The sequence below is a fragment of the Mustela erminea genome, chromosome 14 (genome assembly GCF_009829155.1).
Source record: "Mustela erminea isolate mMusErm1 chromosome 14, mMusErm1.Pri, whole genome shotgun sequence".
Taxonomy (NCBI): domain Eukaryota; kingdom Metazoa; phylum Chordata; class Mammalia; order Carnivora; family Mustelidae; genus Mustela; species Mustela erminea.
The window spans coordinates 91,372,334-91,392,102 of NC_045627.1; the positions used below are offsets into that span (position 1 = coordinate 91,372,334).

The window sequence follows — 19,769 nt, forward strand, 5'->3', positions numbered from 1 at the left end:
CCACCAGATGCCCGCAGGCGCCTGGGCCCCCCCCCCCCCCGAGCCACACACCTGCAGCTGGGACTGCCCCCCTTCCCGAGCCCTGTGTCTGGTTGGTGGGCAGCATGGGGGACCCTCCGTGTGGGAGGTGGGACCCTCAGGCCCCAGGTACTCAGGGCGGCCGACACAGGCCTGGGCTCCATGTGCACGTCTGACATGTGTGCACGTGTGTGTGCTTGTGCGCACGTGTGTGTGTGTGTGTGTGTTACTGTGTGCGTGCGTGTGCACGTGTGAGTGTGCATGTGAGCCAAGGGAACTGTGTGCTGGTTGTGTCCTGGTCCTGTGGGAGCCACTTCTCTGGACCCACTGCCGGGCCGGCCCTCAAGAATCTGGAGACGCAGCGTGGGGCCGCCACGTTCGCCGTGGATTTGGGCCTGTTTGAGTGTGTTTCTGGGGTGTCTAGTCATGCGGTAGTAGCGTACCGGTGGACAAACAGTTCATGTGTGATGTCCCTGCTGTGGCCAGTTCCAGGCTATGAGGGGACAGCTCCTGACCCCAGGACCCCGGACCGCAGGGTACAGAGGCAGGTCCTCGGTGGCACCTGCCGAAAACCGGAGGCTGCCCTGAGGGCGGGCACCCCGGCAGCTGGGGACACCTGAGCGTGCCCGCCGCCCAGCCCCGCTCCAGGGAGGCTCTGTGCACAGCCCTGCCCCCTTCCACCTCCCAGTCACCCCACGCCCGACAGCTGGTCTCCGCGTCCCCGACACTCCGTCACCCACCTCGTGGACACTTCGTCCCACAGCCTGGACTTCGGGCCCCGCCCCTGCCATCCGTGTCCTCACCTCTGTGCCTCCGGGAGCTCCAGCTTGGTCTTGCCACCCCTGCCCTGCGGCCTCGGCCGTGCTGAGTGCTCTGCACCTGTGCCTCAGTTTCCGGTCCGTGTGTGGGAGGATCCCTCCGGTCCCAGGGCAGGGGGTGCTGACAGGTGTCCCACGGGCAGCGGACTCTGTCAGTCCTATGTCCCTCCTCCAAACCGATGGCCAGGAACGCACGCCTCCATGCCCGTGTCCACTCCTTCCTCCACAGCCCTGTGTCCTCACCGAGTCGGTGTCTGCTAGCCCGGGGCCACTGCATCTCCCTCACCGCATATGCCCCATGGGTGTACCCCAAGCCTGGGGCCCAGTCTGGGGCTTGTCATGTGCACAGAGGGTCAGGCCTCCACCCCGAGCCCTTAGCCACTTCCCACGGACCTCAGGCGGGCCCGGAGCCTGCTCTGGGCTCCTAGGCCTCGCTCACTGCTCAGCTCTGCCTGCCCACCCCTCACCCCTGGTCAGGGCACTGGGCTAACCCTGCCCCGGCAGATGCTCTGACCTGCCTTACCTGCCCATCCCACCGACCCGTCCCGGTGGGCACTGCCCTTTGGCCCTGGCCAGTTCACATCTCACGTCTTCAGGGCCTCAGACCCTGGCAAGGCTGACTCTCGGCCTGTGTCCCTAGCAGCGCCCAGCAGCGCCAGCTCAACACATGGGTGCCTGCAGCCCTGCCCACTTCCCTCGTGGGAGGCGCTGGCACAAGGACTTGTCCTACCTGCTGTCCACGCCAAGGAGCGCAGCGGCCTGGTGATTTCAGGGCCTGAGCACTCGGGGTCCAGGCGAGCCCGAGGGGCAGGTTTGGGGACAGGACTGTTCAGGGGGCACTGGCTGCAGGCAAAGTGCCCGGGAGACTGTCTCTGGGCAGCTGTGTGACTTTCTGAACTGGGAGGTCGAGTGGGCGCTCTGGGTCCCCGGTACAGAGGCAGCTCCCTGACAGAGACAGTGATACCACCAGGACTATAACAGAGGGGGAGAGCCGTGCACACGGCAGTGACACTGGGCAGCCAGGGCCTGGAATGTTCCAGAAGGAGCAGAACATGGGGGAGCTGGGCATGCTGTGGGGTCTGAGCCAGGGAGGTACAGGGCCGCCAGGGAGAAGTTGTGCGTTCTGGAAACGGGGAGCCAGGGCACACGGACCCACAGTCACAGTCCGTCTCTCAGCGTCTGGACGAAGCATGTGCTACCACCATCAGAAATAACAAAGCTGTCGCCTCTGGACATGGTGGTTCTTACTTCTGTGTTTATCTGGCATATGAAGTTGTTTAAGATGGAAGAAAATTAGTCTGAATGCTCGGGAGACAGCTGGAGATTCGTTCAGAGACGGAGAAACGCGGCACAGAGTTACAGAGGAGATTTCCACATGGCTGTTTTGGAAAGACCCACGTGCCCCTGTGCTGTGTGTCCAGAACCTCACGTGGCAGAGTTGTGCCCGGCCTGGCACCTTCCCGGGGGTCTGTGACGGCTTCTCAGCTCCTGCTGCTGCCGCTGCTGCGGGCACTGTGGGTCCCAGGCGCTCAGTGCCTTCCGGGACGCCTCGCAGGGTCAGGCTGGCGCGTGCTCCGCACCCCTGGCCACGACCTCACGCGTTGAGAAGCTGCCTCCACGTCCGTCACACACAGGAAGCGGGGTCGTCCGCGGCGGCCACGGGGACAAGATAAATGGTATGACGAGCCATGTCACCTCGGTGGTGAGACGTGCAGCCCCATGGCCACCGGAACAAAGTGCCCCCTCCGCAGGATGGATGTGTCCGCGCCAGACGCGGCCCCAAAATCCATCGCGCCCTTCATCAAGCCTCGGTCTTATACCCGTCTGACAGAAATTTAATTCGAGCTGGCTTCTGGAAATAATTATTGTATTTTAAGAGTAGTAATCATTGGCCGGGACATGATTGAATGTGTCCATGCCTATTGACTTTTTCTATGATTTATAGCTTTGTTTAGTCGATATTCCCATCGAAATTGTATAATTAATTATAAGTGTGGCTGTCAGGGCGGCAGGATGGAGTGCCCTGGTGAGGATTTGGAGAGATTAAATTTTCCTTGGCTGTCCCAGGGCAGGGCTCGGGGATCTTCACAGCGCTTGGCCTGTTGGATAGAGATGTTTTCTGTGTGTTTAGCAACTGCTCTAGCTCAAGGCACATTGATTTTCTGGGCTGCTTTTTCTTTATCAGCGTGGTGTCTCTGCGGTAACAGTGGAATCTGTGCAGCTGGGACAGCTCCTGACAGATACGTATGATCAGCCCGCCGCTTTATCATTGTCTACACACGCCCTGCGCTGTTTTTCACTTTGTAATCAAGAAGAATGTTTAAGATACATGGGAAATTGGTTATCATGTTTCTGAAAAATCTCAAAGAGAAACAAATTATCGTTTCAAGAGAAATGCAACATAATTTCTAATCAGGAACCTCTTTCACAGCTGGCGTTGGCCTCGGCCGCACCCCCCATACCCCCACAGTTCTCACGGAACTCAGGGTGTTGTCCTCTCGCACACTGGCCACCGGGCCTGGGACCCGAGGGGCCAGCTCAGGGGGGCGGGGTGTGCGCACGTGTTTCCAGGCCGTGTCACCTGAGGAGTGTCTCTCTGTTTCTGGGCAGGGGCTTGGGGCCATGGGAATGCAGGCTGGGGTGTGGGTGTGCAGCCGGACAAGCCCAGGAGGAGGGCCCTTACTGACAGAGACCTACCCTGGACGCCTGGATCCTCACCAAAGTGGCTCTGTTACTGTTTTCGCAGCTGGAACATTCGCACCCATTCCAAACCAGATACTTACTGGCTTTAATTTTCCTTTACACCCTTTGCAAGTAGAAGCATGGTGGGGTCATGGTGGGGTCCAGATGGCCCCTCCCCGGGGCTGCTGCTGCTCGGGCCAGGCTGGCTTGTCAGACAGGCTGTCCGTGTCTCACTGGCAGAGCAGTCCCTCCCGCTCTCAGCCGCACCGATGGCTCCCGCCAGAGTCTCCAGCTTCTCTGGTGGCTGCGAGGCCGCGCTCACTGGAGCCCGTGCGGGCACGGTAGTGCCGGTTCCTCACGACTCCCGCCAGCGACTCTGTGATGGGCAGCTCCGACCACGCCAAGCCTCACCCGTATTCCAAAACTACGTCACGTGGATGCCGCCCATGTGGGCGCCCTGTGGCAGGATCTGGCCGTGAGGTAGCATGGGGCCCAGGGAGGCTAACAGGGCCCCTATCTGAGGCTGCACAGGACCCAGGAGTGGTCAGTAGGTGAGCAGTGAAAGCCTCACACTCACACGGTGTGCTCCCAAGCACCCAGGCGCGCGCACACAGAGCCAACGTCCGTGTGCGGTCACATCCCCCTCCAGCTCCTCTCGGTGTCCCCAGGGCTGATTGTGGGGACCCGGGAACCCCCCATGGTTGCCCCTTGGGTCAGATACATAGTGGAGTGAAGGTGGACAGCATCCTCGTGGTCAGAAATGTATTCACACAAGAGAACACACGTGTGCATGTGGGTGAATGACACCCGTGGCACTGAGGACGGTGGGCCCCTGTCCTCATGCAGAGCAGCAGAGCGCTTGGCCCGCAGCTTGGAGGCAGTGGTGTGTCCTTTAGGGACAGTGGTGGTGTGTGGCGGCAGGTGAGGACGGAAGAACCCCTTTCCGAGGGGGGGTCCGGGCACAGGCGGTGTCTCGTTTCCTGAGGGGATTTTACGAACCACGTTTGGATTTCTGTCGGAGTTCTGGGCTACTAACTGGGTGCTGCTTGGAGCCCCCTTCTGGGTGCCAGATGGACACAGATGCCCAATGGGGCTCCCAGGCTGTTGGTCACAGGAGAGGGTCCAATGCAAGTGAGTCTAGAGGCCGAGCCCCACGGAAGGGGCGCCCGAGGTGCAGGGACCATCCTCTCCAGCCCAGGCTCCGGGAGGCATGCTGCAGCCGCTGTGGACTTGGGGCCTGGGAGACACCCCAGGTTATCCCCAGTTTCCTTCCTGGTGTAAGGAAGAGAGTGAAGTCCTAGCACCTCAGAGTGCGTGGGGTGACGTTCTGAGGATTTGTACTCGAGCGCCTGGCCCCTTGCTGGCACTTCTCGTACCCAGAGGCAGCCAGATGGAGGGCGCACGGCACGTTCCGTGTCCCCCAAGTGGAGGACCCAGGAGGCAGAGCCAACAGAGAGGGCACGCCCTTGAGAACGCTGAGCCGGCGCTGGAATGATTGGTAGGACACGTAAAGCAAGTGTGTTTCCAAGGATTAAAAACATGGAGGAATCAGAAGCAAGCAACATGCCCGGAAAGAAGCAAGCAGATCGGAAGCACACGGAACCTCCGGAAATGTTGCCGCGCAGGTGAAGTCCTGGTGGGTGAATTAGTGGCGGGCCCACCGTGGGCGCCCAGTGTGCCGGGGGCGGCACCCGGAGCAGGAGGCAGGGGTGGGGTGGCACGTAGTGCCTTGCTGGGAGAGGCCACATTTGGCAAGCTGATGTTGGACCCATGGGAGACAAGTCCTCAGGACCAGGATGTGTCCACGTGGGACAGCAGGACACCAGATGGAAAGAGAGGACATGACCTAGAGCAGCGGAGGCCCGTGACAAGTCACCATGCCAGTGGGACGCTGGCGCCAGGCGGCAACACAGTGACCCTAGGGAAAAGCCATGAGGAGGTGTGGCCAGCCGTGCTGCGCCAGCCCCCCTCCCAGAGCAGTGCACGGACCTCTCGGGTGAGTGGCCACAGTGGTGTGTGGAAGGGGCAGACGCACGCACGTGCAGGCCCCCGGAGCCGCCAGTCCACGGTGTGGCCGCCATGGGACAGCGAGGGCCCCGCGGCATCTTGGTCTCTGCAGTGTGCGTTTGTTTGCGCGTCCGAGCTGGACTGCGGAGAGACGGGAGGTGCGCTCCCTGCCTCGAGTGAAGCCCGGTTTTGTGATCCTGCCGGAGGGAGCCGCCCTCGCCGTTTCCGCTAAGCCGCTGGTCACCATGGCCACACTTTGCCTCCCGATGCTCGCAGGGCTCCTTCCCGGAAGCCCTGGCCCCTGACCTCGGGCAGGCGGGTTCCTCTTCTCAGCCCTTGTTGGGCACAGCCACGTAGTGCAGCAGCCCCCCCAAGTCCACAATGCCCGTTCGGAGCCTGTCTCCCATCTGGGAAGGCTGAGAATTCGAGCCCCAGGTGATCTAGATAAGAAACACGTTACCGGCATGTGTGTGCGCATCAGTGCAAGTACACACATACATGTAAATGTACAGGTAGCTGCAGGACCTGCTCAAGTCCCCACACACACTCGGGTGCATCTCTCCTCCCAGAGATTTCCTCTCCATCCCCAGCCCCAACTGAAGACCTGACTCAGGAACTTGCCAGAAGCAGTTTGGCCTGGAGCCCTCCCTGGACTCTGGAGAAGCTAGAGGCTCCCCTGGGCGCAACAAGACCATTTGGTGCCATGAAAGCCAAGCCCCTGTGCGCCCCCCTGTGCCCCCCCTCCCCCTGCAGGCCCTCCACCCCATGTGTCCCCTACCTGCCCTGCATTCCCCGGGGTCCCGCAGTCCCGTGCCCATCAGGACAGCGCTGAGCAGCTGCACACCAGCGGATGTGAGCTCACGAGTGCTGCAGTGGGGTCCAGGCCCCCAACCCCTGGCATCTGAGCTCCACCAGGCAGGTCTAAGGCTCTTTGAAATTCGTGTCTGTGAGTGTCCAGGATTGTGCAGGACATGTGTGGGGTCCCATCTGGTGTGTACGCAAGAGAATTCATTTACCCTCCTAACCCACAGACCATCCTGTTGCACACTCGAGCTCTTTTCCCTCTGAGCCACGCCTGGGCAGCACTGGGGTTCCGGGGTGGGGTGTGCTGTGTGAGGGTGGTTTGCATGGCAGCCGGGCACACAGGTCACTCCCATGTGCACTGAGCTGCTGAGGCTTCACACCGGGCTTACTGCTGGAGTCCTGGAGGCCGTTTTTAGTCATGTTGCCCTGCAAGGTTGACCTTGCTCACTTAGCGTGGGCAGAAGTGAGAGCCTCGTCTGTTCTGAAGGTCAGTGCGTTGGTGGGAGGGTGTTGCTGGGTCTGCTGCCCCTTGTGGTTTTGGCAGAGGACCGTGGCCCTGCGTGGCCAGTCAGCCATGGGCAGTGGGGCCGGAGTCCCCGTGTGGCCTCCCAGGCAGAAGGGCATGCTGGGTGCCCACGGATCTCCCCAGGGACACGAATGGGCAGGTGTTGGCAGGGCTGCCCACAGATGGCCCCGTCGGTGTGCCGGCGTGTTTGCTGGAAGTTCTGGGGGTCGCTGCTGCACGTAGAGCACCAGAGACTTCCCGTGTCCCCAGTGAGTGGACCGAAGTGACATTGTTTTCTTCTCCTTCTGTCTTCAGCTCTTGGAGTTTGACAAGGAGCTGTCTGTTTTCAAGGACAGGCTGTATGAGCTGGACATCTCGTTCCCTCCCAGGTAAGGAACGCCCGGTGCTGGATGAGCAGCTGACTCTCATTTCAGAGGACCCGCGCGCACCTGTGCAGACCACGCCCGCCACCCTTCCCACCACCCAAGAGCGATAAGCGATTCTCTTAAACAAATTTTTTTTCTTTAAATATGCGAAGTACTGCCTTCTCAGTTTAGCACTGGGGCCTGAGAACTCTGGGCCCTGGGTCTCTCTGGGAACGTCAGGATCTTGGGCAGTCTCTGTGTCGGGGGTGGGCTCTGGGTGGCTTTTCTCAGGTGTGGAAGCTTTTCTGGGCTTTCCTCTGGTGTTCACAGAATCTTGAGATGTGCAGCCATGACAGCCCGTTCCCTCAGAGCAGCCTGGCAGACGCGGCCCCAGGGTCTTAGAGGGCTCGGGACAGAGAGGAGCAGGCAGAGGGGGCCTCGGGAGCTGCGGCTGGACCGGGGGCTCAGCCAGCTTCCGTCACTGGGGCGGCCGTGCCAGGCATTCTGGGGAGGGCACCTCAAGGACATGGAGGCCCTATCACGGGATTCCTCCCCACTTCTCTCTCCTTTTTTAGATCATAGGTGGAAATTCTCATCACTCTGGCATGTTCCAGGAAACTGTAACACAGGCGTGGGAGTGTCCAGGGGACACGTGGCACCACGTCATCAGACAGAATAGCTCTGCTCCTAGAACAGGCTCAAAAACCAGACGGTCTTTCCTGCGCGCTCCGCGAGGGGTCTCATCCCTGTGCCGCATTCAGCAGTCACACGTGTGTGGGCTGGCAGAGGACCCCCCCAGTCCAGGGCACGTGGGACTTCCAGCTGCTCGTGGGCATGGGCTGGTGCCCCTCTGACCTCAGGGTCCAGGCTCTGGCCGAGGGGGCTGCAGCGTGAGTTGTGAGGGGGCGGACCGGTAGGGACTGTGAGTCTGGGACAGCCAGGACCACAGCAGGACCAGAGGCTCATCCCCAGTGGTTCCCATCCATGGACTGACCAAGGGCGTCCCCCTCGGAGCCCCAGCCCTGCTTCACAGGTCGTCACCTGCAGTCAGACGCACATCAGGTCCGCCTGAGGTCCAAAGAGGTTCTGAGGGTTTGTGAAACTGCCTCTCCCTGGGTGTGGTAGGCTGGATGTCCTGAATGGCAGCCCCTATTGGAAAAGCTCGAGGATCTTCTTTCTGGGCTTTGCTGAGCTGGAGAGGACGGAGGCCTGGGGACCCACGTCAGGCAGAGGCTACGACCCTATGGACACGTGGACCCTGCGCTGGCATCTGCTTCTGGAGTTTCTCTTAAACCTTGCCACCTGGCATGTCACTTGGGCACAGACCACGGAAGATGCCAGCAGGACGTGGTCAAGGCCAGAGCCCACGGGGCCTGGTGGCCAGTGCCCCAGGGGGGTGAGCAGCAGGCCCGCCACCAGCACGGGCAGCAGGGAGACCCGACTGCCCGTACCCAAACCCCTCAAGAGTCTGGAAGGACAAGTCAGCCCTCACCCACGTCGGGGAGTGGGGTCCTGGCTTGGGGGTCCCTGGACTGATGTTACCTGGTGAAGAAAGCACAGGCCTCCCTGGTGTGGTGGCGGTGACTTAGCCACGGCCATGAAACCCTGTCTACTTGTTGGGTCCTTTGCGCCCGTGGACAAGAGAAGGTGGTGACCTGGTGCCATGGGGGAGGTGCTCGAGAAAGCTGCCTGTGTGTGCTGGGCATCAGGGTACCTCCGACCGTGTTCCCCAGGATGCCCTAGGTGGGCTGTATGCACGGGGGTCACCCTGCCCTCCTCGAGGTCTGTGAGGTGCTGGACACAGCTGCTGCGCGCAGATCTCCGCGGGGATCGCTTGGCTCGGGCAGTGGGAGAATGGCCCAGACCTGTGCCTGCCCCGTCCTGTGTGCCGTGGCCGCAGGGACCCACGGCAGAGTGCTGTCCTGGGCCATGCAGGTCGCTTCGGCGAGACCCAGGAGTCCTGGGAGCCTGTAGGAGCAGAGCACTCACCCTGGCTGGGGACAGGAGCGGTGACAGGAGGGGACGCCGAAGTCTCACCAGTCCTGACTTGACGGGCGCAAGCACTACTGGCTGGTTAAGTCATCAAATACTTTCCCTTTAATGAGGAAGTAAGAGTAATTCCTCGGAGGAAAGGTGGAAGTTTTCTAACCAAACCAGCATTGCTCGACCACCAGAGCCCAGCTTCCAGAGACCCTGGTGAGCTGCCGGGTCACCCACGCCTCCCCCGCCGCCCAGGCCGCCAACCCTCCCCCTCCAAGCCCGCCATCCCAGTCACCCACCCCTCCCCTGCTGTCCGGGTCACCCCCTCCCCCACTGTCTGGGTCACACCAGGCCCCTCCTTTGACTCTCTTGTCTTTGGAAACCATGCCTGTGACCAGAGCCCCGGGGGTGGTCATGTGGGGCTCGGAGAGCCGCCCGGACTGTGGGAGGAGCGGGCACCGCGGCAGAGTCCAGGAAAAGGACAAGTGATGAGGGTGCTCAGGGGCTCGGGACCTGCCGGGTATTGACGAGTGCTCGGGCGTGCTGTGTGTGCACAGGTGGGTATGCACGTGTGTGCATAGTGGTGTGTGAGCTCACGCACAGGTGTATGTGCGTGTGTGTGCAGAGCGAGTGTGCGTGGGTTGCACGTGTGTACAGAGTCTGCGCATGCCTGGCTGTCCGCCTGGGTTTGGGTGTACGGACATGGGGCATGTCACGTGCTCATACAGACGGTGCATGCGGGACTGCGTGTGCGCACATCTGGGTACAGGGTGTGTGCGTGCATCAGGGATGTAGGTGAGGCACACGTGTGCGTGCCCATGGGTGCATGTGCAAAAGTGTGCACGGGAGTGTGTTCCTGCGGAGTCTGCATCTGGCGTGCGTGCGTCTGGGTGGGGAGTGTGTCGTGCAGGCATGTGCTTGGACACATGTTGCCGTGGTGTGTGCACGGTGTGTGTGTGTGTGTGTTGCCGGGGTGTGTGCATGGTGTGTGTGTGTGTGTGTGTTGCCGGGGTGTGTGCACGGCCCAGAAGATGCCACCCCACACACCTCCATTTTGAGAGAACGGCTTTTCGCTGCGGGGGCTGCTCTGCGTCGGCCATGAGGCCCGACGAGGCCCCCTGTGTGTTCTCCGTGCCCCGCGGCACTCGGGTGTGTGTCGGGACAGACTTCTCCCTTCTTGCTGCCAGGCTCCCAGGACTTTCTGGAAGGGGGCTGAGCCCTTGGGGCCGTGGCTGCCTCAGGCTGTCCTGCGTCTGGTCTCGGTGAGGCCGCAGAAGCCGCGGGGCTCGTTGTCCGAGGGCACCCGCCTGGTCCAGGGGGCACGGTGGGAACGCGGGCCTGGGGCGGCCGCTCCTGGTTTTCAGAGCCTTTCTGCCCCCGTCCACATGGCGAGGGCCTCGCACATAGATGGCGCGGGCTGGGCCTCCCTGAAGGCCTCCATAGCACCGCGCAGAGCCAGACGGTCCCCTGGGGCGGCACGCCGTGACCAGAGTGGGCCCAGGCAGTGGGTTTCGGAGTGTGTCAGTACAGCGCACCTGTGAACCCACAGACATTTCGTCAGTGGATGGGCCGTGTCGGGAGAAAGCGACTCTTCACAGAGACATCGGTCACCATTCCCCGCCAGCTAACAGAACCTCACTCCCAACGGACTAGAACTTAATGCCATAACTCGCTAGAAAAGATGCTAATACTTCAGATGTTTATGGAGCTGTCAGCTTTGTTCTTCTCCACCAAGGGCTCAGCGTGGTGGCACCTTCCTGAGAGAGACTGCCCAGGGCTGGCGGTCAGGAAGCAGAGTGCCGCGGCCCGGCTGGAATGGGCCCAACTGGAGGGCCCAACCCTGCGCTCCATGGGGGCACTGTCCCCACTAGCAGGCCAGGGACAGCATCCCCCCCCGCCAGATGCTGGTCTGTGATGCCAGATGGTGTGTCCCTGGGCCCCCAGCGGCTGACCATGAGCACGAGCTGCTACGTGTCTGTGACCCGCTGCCGGAAGGGGTCGTTTGCCCACATGCACAACTGGCCACGTCACCAACTGGGCCTCAGAACGCCAGATGGTACACGTCCCAGACGCTGGTGTGCCGGACGGCACATCCCACGGGGCCACTGAGCAGAGCACCGTTGACCGTGGCACACAGGCACCCAGGGCCCAGGCACATCCTCCAAAGCTGTGGGTTTTCCTTGAAAGCTTGAATTTTGTCATTGACAACAAATACGCTTGGATATCCACCTGGAGAGGGAAAATGACTCATTTCATCCCTTCTTGAGAAAACTCCCCTCTGATGTTCAGGTCTGAGTGACAACGGTCTCTGCTTTTCTGGCAAAACAAAGATACTCCACGGAAATGAGCTGGAACGGCCAGCAGAGCGCGGTGTGTGTCCATCTCATCCCGCCGCGCCTCGGAACGCCGTGCCTCCCAGGCTGGACAGTCCGTGCAGTGGCCGTGGGTTTCTTAGTGTGAGCCCGCCACGGTCCCCCGTGCCCCAGGGCGCTGCTTCCGTCCGCCCGCGCAACTGCAGTGCCGGGAGGGTGGCACACGGTGTGTCAGGGGATTGCACCTTCCAGCCCTGCCAAGGGAGCCAGGGACCCCGGGGCTCCGCACGGCACACTCCAAGGCCAGCCAGAACCTGGAAGAGCCAGAAGGTGCAGAGTGGCGGCATGGGCTCTCGCTGCTGCAGGAGAGTGGCACACAACAGCGGGCGCCACAGACTGCGTCCTACGAGCAGATCTGAAGTCACGCCGTGCCCGAGGGGAGCCACGCGTGCGTGCCGCCCGCGCCTCTGCATTCGTGGAACCAGTTGGCGGCTCTGGGGTCACGACCCTTGACTTTCCAGGCAGCGGCAGGAGGGTTGCCTGTGCCCAGGGGCCGGGGCCGTCCTTGCCGCCGACCCCTCCCCGGACAGCTCAGTGCCGCCGCGGCGCCGCTTATTTGGCCCAACCGTCCTTCGGCTCCTCCCGTCTTTTCCAGGAATGTCAGTAACGGGCGGCCTCTGGGGACCCCGGGGTCCTGAGCTGCTCTTGCTCTGACAGGCCCAGTCTACACCGCGGCGCCCTGGGTCTGTGGCCACTCACGCAGGCGCTGTCCTCAGGCAGGGCTCCAAGGAGGGGCTTCCGACCCTGGGGCAGCACCCCTGCCACGCCCCCCGCACTGGGGAGAGCAGGTGCACGCTGTGCCGGTCTCACCTTCCGCTTCCTCCTGCGCCCGGCGGCCCCACCCGCGGCCGGCCCCGTAGACGTGGGCTAGCACACGCAGCCGGGCTTTGTGCCTCCCAGGCTGTGGCGTCGAGGCCCGCGTGCTTGAGGACAGGTGGGCGATCGTTACTCTATCACCGGCGGCTACGGCGGCTCTCCCCCACCGTGGGAGCACGGCCTGGGTACTTGTCCCGTGTCCCCAGGCCGCCGGGGTTTGCTTTCAGGTAAGCGTGTGTGCACGGCGGGCGTCCGTCACTGTCCGACCTGGAGGTGTGCAGGCTGCAGACCGGCAGCGTTGGGCCCGGTGCCCTGTGCTTGCCGATGGGGCCCACGCGTCTGCTGTGGGGGGAAGGGCCCCTCCTCCGGCCCTGGGGCTGTGGGGGGAGGGCAGTGCCCCCACCAGGAGGACATCCCGGGACCAGCCGCTTTCTCCTTCTGAGTCAGCGGTGCTCATACTGGACTGTGGCCGTGGGTCCTGCCAGCACGATGGGCCGGGCCCGCCGAGGCATCCCCTGTCCTCTCTACAGCATCGGGCGCAGAGCTGAGCGCTGCGGGTGGCGTCTAAGCACGTGGCATTCATCCCGTTTCCGGGCTGCACCCGAGCCTGGACCACTGGCTGTCTCCTGGCAGAGGGCCCCCACCCAGCAGCTGCCCGCCCGCGGCTGCCCTCACCCCTGACCTCTGCCCCCAGCCAGGGCTCTCATCCCATGGCTCAGCACGTTGTCTGGAAACTGGGGTTGATCCGTGTGGACTCCCGGCTCACGGGTAGCACGTTCTGGAGACAGCCTGCCGCCGGCCTGGGTTCGTGTCCCAGGCAAGGTGGCGCGTGCGAGGCCAGCAGTCCCGGAGGGCCGGTGTCGCTCCCTCACGGTCACAGCTGAGCCGGGCGGCCCCACTTTCCCTGCAGAGGACGCCTCTGTCCACGCAGGATGCCGTTAGACGGGGGGGCTGGGTCGGTTTTGTTTTTAAGCATATTTGCTGCTTTGAGTTTTTAATCAAGTGAAGCGGTGACTCCCTGAGAGGCGGGGGTCCTCGGCCCCTGTTTCTGGTGAACGTGGGGGACCCCGGTGGGACGGGGCGAGGCCGGGAGCCATTCGCTCTGGGCAGCCTGACAGCTGCAGCAGGTTGGGGGTCTTGAGGCCACAGAGCAGCGGGACAGGCCAGTATCCCCCGCAGACCAGGTGCCGCTGCGGCCCCTCTCTCCCCAGCAGTGAGCTAAGCGGAGAACAATCTGATTATAATAATATAATTACAATTCTAGTATATAATTCGGAATGGACCTAGAAGCAAATTTTTACAAGGAGCAGTTTAGACCCGAGGATGGCCATGCGAAACGCAGCCCGGACACGCAGATGCATAGCGCTGGTGTGGACGCAGCAGCCACCGCCGCGCGCCTCCCCCTCCGGCTGGCTCTGAGGTCTTCGGCCACCACTTCAGTCAGTGCCAGCGCGTGCACTTGGGGCGAGGCCAGCGGTTCTCAGGGACCGAGGAGGCCACAGGGTGGTCCCAGGGCGTTCTGGAAACAGGAGGAAGCCGCCTGGAGGGGGTCCGCCGGTGGCACCCCACATGCTTCTCACACGCTTCTGTCACTTGCCTATTAGGGGGTTAGCTGTGGTGACTCTGTCCCCAGGCGACGATCAGGGCCTCTCCCGGGGGCTAAGCCGTGTTGGGGGGTGGGAAGGGGCGCCTGTGTGGCCAGAGCAGCGAGTCCGGGACGTCCCAGGCCATGCCACAGCGATGAACCCCCGGCCCGGGCACCAGGCACTTGGCAAGACCAGATGCTGTGGTGGAGCAGGCTGGGTGGGGGCGTGGGGAGGGGGCGCGGGAGGGGGCGCGCACCCGCGTCAGACCCCCGCTTCCAGAGGCTCCCTGGAGCCATGAGGGGACATCTGGTGAGAGTCCCACAGCGGCGCCCCTGCATTCTCAGGCTACGCGCTCGGCCATCCCAGGACTCAGGTGGGGAAGGAGGCCCGTCTGTCCGCTGGCCACGTCCAAAACTAAAACCACAATGTCCTAGATGATGCCACTGGTTTGTCCCAAGATCCACTGCAGCTAAAATTCAAGTGAGAACTTGGATCGCGGGTTTGACTTTGTGTTCTGGAAACTTATCTACGTGGTTTCCTTGCCTACCTGGTGCTGGCCACTCTGCGTGCGTGGGAAGAGCCACATGGCCCTCCCGGGGCCTCGGGGGACAGTGGGAGGTGGGGCCGCTGCCGGCCACTGACCAGGCGCCCTTGTATCCCCCAGCTACCCGTACAGCGAGGAGTCCGGCCAGGGCCAGCGGTACATGAACACCCGATGCCCCGCGTGGTGCGACCGCGTCCTCATGTCCCCGTCGGCCAGGGAGCTGATTCTGAAGGTAAGGGCTACAGTCGCCCCGGAACCAGCCACCCACGAGGGGCCCCGGGACGGGCCCAGACGTCCTCCTGCGATGGGTCCTCGGCCACTTGAGACCCAGCACCCGGGTCTGAGGGCCCCCAGGACACCCGCTGCTTTTCTGAACCCACAGCATGCATTCGCAGTCACCAGCTAGTGCTTCCAGAACTGTGTCCTCGGAAATCCAATGTGCTCTTAAACACGAACGCGCTGACGTAAAGCGCGTGAACACACGGGTCCGTCCTTCCCCGAGTTGTGACTCAAGAGCCTGATTCACATCTGGGCTCAACGTGGTGAAAACGGACGGGGACGTTCACGCTGCACTGGGGCTTGGGGCGCTCAGGTCTCCTGTGGCTCATTTTCCAGAATTTCAGTGCCCACATTTTAACACAAAAGGGAATGTGTTCAGAAGAATCAGTATCTGAATCGGTTTGGTCAACGAGAAACCACGTGCAAGTACATTGATCGATCCGGGGGGCAGGGTCACAGGCTGGTGGTCAGTGTTCAGAGAAGACGTGGGCATTCGGGGGACCCTAACCTGAGCTCTTTCTGTTTTAGGTTCCAGCCCCCACCCCCCACCAGGACCCCTTGGCTGGCCTTGGGCCACACCCCGAGTCCTCAGCAAGGGACTTGGAGCACAGTGGGCAGGAGGGGTCACAGCCAGAAGGGCAGAGCCCCCCCACATGCCACCCCAGCTCCTAGCCCTGCCGTGCACACAGCCCGTACTCAGTGGGCACCGGCCGGCCTCTTCAGCGAGGGCCCAGCCATCCGTGTTCTTTCCTGAGCCCAGAGCTCTGTGGGCACGTGGGGAGGGGCCCATGGGGGGCCTGGGCTGGGGATGGAGCCTTCGCTGGGTCTGCACAAGCTCACTCGTCAGCACTCCTGCCCCTGCACTATGTGTAGGGCCCGCCCCTGCCTGGGACACCCTCGTACCCAGGGCCCAGTGCTGGGACAGCCCCCGGGGCCGCTTCCCCATGGGCCTCCCTGGCTGACGCTACACTGGGCGAGGACCATGAGCGCAGACCCTGGGAGCCTGCCTGGCACCCGGCCTTGGACATAGCCCTGCCCTCTCCGCCAGGCCCGCTTGCTGGCGCTCTGGGGACGGCCGTGTGGGGTCTGTGCTGGGTGCACAGCCACAGCCAGAATGGGGCCCCCAGGGGCAGAGAAGAGACAGGCACCATGTGCAGGGGAAGCACCCGCACCCGAGGAAACGGCGTTTTGCAGGAAGGTCTTGAGTGCAGGCGGCCGAGCTGAACTCCTGCGGTGTCTGTGGGGCAGCCCAGGGGTGGGGAGTTTCCCGGGGACCCTCTCATGCTCATTCAGTCTTGGAGCTTCAGACGCGGTGGGGCCAGAGCTGGAGGTGAGGGCCTCCCCCCCCCGCCCATGTCCCCCAGGCCCTCCCCAGGGGCAGCGGGCGGAGCCGACGCCTCCGGAGCCGCCGGGCCTCATCCATCATGGCACGGTCCGCTACCTCGTCATCATGTTCCGTTCTGCTTCCCCGGCCCTACAACACCGGCGGTGGCGGGCGGCTGTCGTTTGTTTGTGTCTCAAGATTATGCAGCTGGAAATCCACAATTTTATGCTGCCTTTGTAAATTACCGTGCTGCGTTTGATGAATGTCCCCCACTTCCGCGAGGCAGCCTTGCGGCCATGAGGGATGGAAGTGCTCACGCAGGCGGTGCCCAAGGCTGTGTTTTCATACTCCTGGCAGGCAACTGTGCTGGAAAGTTATTCTGACCTTAAGCTTCCTACCGCATTAAAGATAATTCAGTTTTAACGTCATGGTCTCGAGCTCCAGCTGCGGGTGGAACCTTCCGGCCCCATCGGAGCTGACGGACGGTGGGAGCGAACCCTCCAGTCGTACCCAAAAAGCTGGCGTCTGTGCGGAGCCTGGGACAGAGGCGCCGGGAGGGAGGGGCCGGCGCGCGCAGCCGTTAATTAACGTGCACAGTGCCCGGGGCAGAGGCGTCTGCTCTCCAGAGAACACAGTTCGGGGCTGACAGAACCAGCTGTCGAAACAAGCCTGAACGGCGCAAACGGGCGCTGTGCGCCACTCGGCTGTGCGGGGCGCGCCCGGCAAGAAGGCTCCCGGAGAGCCAGAGGAGAGCTTGGGGGGTCCCCACCCAACTCCTGTCTGGAAGCAGGAAGAGCCCGGGCCTCCCAGGGCTTCCAGAACGTTGTGCCTGCTGGCTGGGGGCTCCCTCTGAGGCGCCGGCTGGCCGGAGAGCAGCCGGCAGGTGGCAGGGGAGGGCGGCGGGTCGCTCGGGCTCCCGGAGGAAGCCCCGCCACTCCCAACTTCCCACTCGGGTCTCTCTGTTTGTTTCTCTAGTCGGAGAGCGAGGAGAAGGTTGTCACCTACGACCACATCGGGCCCAACGTCTGCATGGGGGACCACAAGGTGACGTGTCCCTGTTGCGTGTGGCTGGAAGGTGGGGGGCGCGGGCCAGGCTGGTGCTCCTCCTAAGGCCACAGAGCACTTGCCGAGTTGGTCTGTGTTTACTTAATTGCAGTAAAATACCACAAGGTGGGCAGGTGAAGAAGGCAGAGAAGACGGTCACAGTAGAATAAAATACAGAATTTTACTATTTGTAACAAAATACCGTCTACAGCTGGCGATTTCCGAAGGTCATTTTTCCAGTGTGCACGTGGGACGCTGCGACGGCCTTCTCATGGCAGCGAGCGCAGATGCCGCCCTTTAGGGGTGGACACTGAGTGTTTGGGTGCGGACGCGCTTTATCCGCAGGGGCGCCCCGCAGCCTCACGGAGGCCAGTGCCCGCCTGTCTTACCTCCAGGCAGATGGGAGACGTCTGCGCTGTCCGGCGTGCAGGGCCTCCGGGCCAGGATCCCTGGGCGCCTCGTCCTGACGCGGGGCCCCCCGCACGGGCGCCCGGTGGGAGCAGACCAGGCCGACTCTGTCCTTCCCCGGGTTGGGGTTTGCGCGGTCGTCTGCTTGAGCGTCCGCCTGGACGTCCTGCCCTTCACGGAAGTCGAGCCCCAGCCCCAGTCGGAGGGTGCCGCGTCCTGCACACAAGGCCCGGGGGAGGGCAGGATCTGGAGTCGGGGGGTCGGGGCCGGCGCATGGCCGTGGGGTCTGACTCCTCTTCTCCCACCGCAGCCCGTGTTCCTGGCCTTCCGCATCGCGCCCGGGGCAGGTAAACCTCACGCCCATGTGCACAAGTGTTGTGTCGTGCAGTGACGTGTGGTAAATATGACTCCTTCCCTTGGCTTCACCTTTTCTCAGCTTTTCCTGGTGTGTTTGTTCCTTTAACGAGTGACCGATTCCACGGCAGGGAAGCGATGCCACCGACACCAGAGGGCCCTTCGCGAGACCCCCCTGTAGCACGAAGAGCCGGTGGAAGTCCCGTCCACGGAAACCCGCCCGCGCGCCGCCCGCTAGAAGGCCGGCCCCACACTTCGCTTCAGCCTCCGGACCGTTCCGGAGCAGCCTCACATACCTCACTGTCTTGTCTGTTCATGTGACATTAGGTAGAAACATGGGGTTTTTGTAACAAGTCACCGTCCTGTTGCCAAACTCCATAGACCGGAGAGGGAGTCTGAGAGTTCAGAGTTTCCATTTCTAATCACTGTCAGCGTGGGAAGAGCTTCTCTGGCGTGGAGACCCCACAGGTGTCCCACGTGCCCCTCTGCCAGCTGGAGGAGTGCCCGGGGGTGAGGCGACAGGCAGGGGCTCTTTGCGACTCAGGCAGTGTGGCCACTGTGAGGAGGGCAAGGAGCCCTGGTCTTCGCGTCTGGCGGCTCCTTCCACGTTATTACTGCCGTGTTACATGGTTTTAGAATCACACTGCAGCTGCTTTCCATTTTTATATATATAAATATATATAAATATATACTTTTTAAAAATAATTTATAAATCTTACCAAAACTTATGCTAAATATACTTTCCAGGATGAATGCTTGCGAGGGTCCTGTCGGCAGGTGGGGCGGAGGCTAGGAGTTCGGGGACGCGTACGTCCGCGCAGACCCATCAGGCCAGGCGGCCACACGGTGCCGTCCTGGGGGCCGTGGACCACAGCACGGCTACACTTGCAGACCTTACTCCTATGCCTTTTCTTCTGTGTAATATTAAGAACCGAATGTGAAGTTTATAGCTAGCTCGGGTGTACCTTTGAAGAATTTTGTAAACTGTTTCGTCTTTTGTTACTGTTCTATGGTGCCAAGTGTTCAACATAAAACAATAATATCATGGGAGAAACAAAATAGGCTAGTCTGCTTCCGATAGAAACCGCTTTTAACACAGGCTGTCTGTAGATCTCTTAAGAGAAGCAAAACCGTGAGTTTCCGTGGCCGCCACCGCGGCCAGCCTCCGGGACACCCCGCTGCGACCCTGTCCCCCAGCACGAAGCACAGCATTACTAGCCCATGCGGAGCCTGCGGGTCGGACACAGCGTGTGTTTTATTGATCTGCTTTAGAACACTACACAACTCCTGGACTGGGGGAGGCCTTAGATGCTCGTTTTCGGGCAGATCACTACCGTCGCAAGCGATCGGGCATCCGCTTGCCGAATCCGTTCTGGCCGGTGTGGCCGGCTGGGGGCCATGGCCGCTCTGCTCTGTCCACGCGCCCCACGGCAGGCCCGCCCCACGGCTTCTGTGTAATGGGGTGTCAGCTGTTGGTCACTGTGGAGGCCTGTAGAAATGACCGCTCCGGTTCCTAAGCAATAAAATTGATCATGGTGAAAACAGTTCTGTGTCCGCTTTGTTTCTCTGCCTTCCCGGGTCCCATCTCCTTTGAAATGCTAAGTAACGGGAGGGCCCTCCTTTGTGGGCTGTGACTTCAGATCGGGCTCACCAGAAATCCCGGAAGGTCATTCTATCAGATGTGCTACACAAAACCGAGCCAGTACTTAAGTGCGGAAAAATAATCCTTTGGATTTTTCAGTGTAGCAGTAACTAATGGGAACTGCCCCTCAGCATTTAAGAGGAGATTATAAAAATGCACTGGCTTCCTCAAAACTCTAGAACTGGAAATTCCTTTGCTCTTAACTTGAGCTCAGAGAACGG

The 19,769-nt window shown here is 61.8% G+C and overlaps 1 protein-coding gene across 2 annotated transcripts in view; it reads left to right on the top strand.

Annotated features, from left to right (window-relative positions):
• The window catches only part of INPP5A (inositol polyphosphate-5-phosphatase A), a 162,816-nt gene extending 143,366 nt beyond the window's left edge, over positions 1–19,450 (top strand). The window contains exons 12-16 of one of the 2 annotated variants that reach the window (XM_032314073.1): positions 7,150–7,223; positions 14,618–14,729; positions 17,076–17,144; positions 17,863–17,899; positions 18,038–19,450. In XM_032314073.1, the coding sequence (XP_032169964.1) occupies positions 7,150–7,223; positions 14,618–14,729; positions 17,076–17,144; positions 17,863–17,899; positions 18,038–18,087 (342 nt within the window). In that variant the 3' untranslated portion in view covers positions 18,088–19,450. Of the gene's footprint in view, positions 1–7,149; positions 7,224–14,617; positions 14,730–17,075; positions 17,145–17,862; positions 17,950–18,037 lie in introns of both variants that reach the window. The other variant, XM_032314074.1, reaches the window with a different exon arrangement.
• Positions 19,451–19,769: the final 319 nt, after the last annotated feature.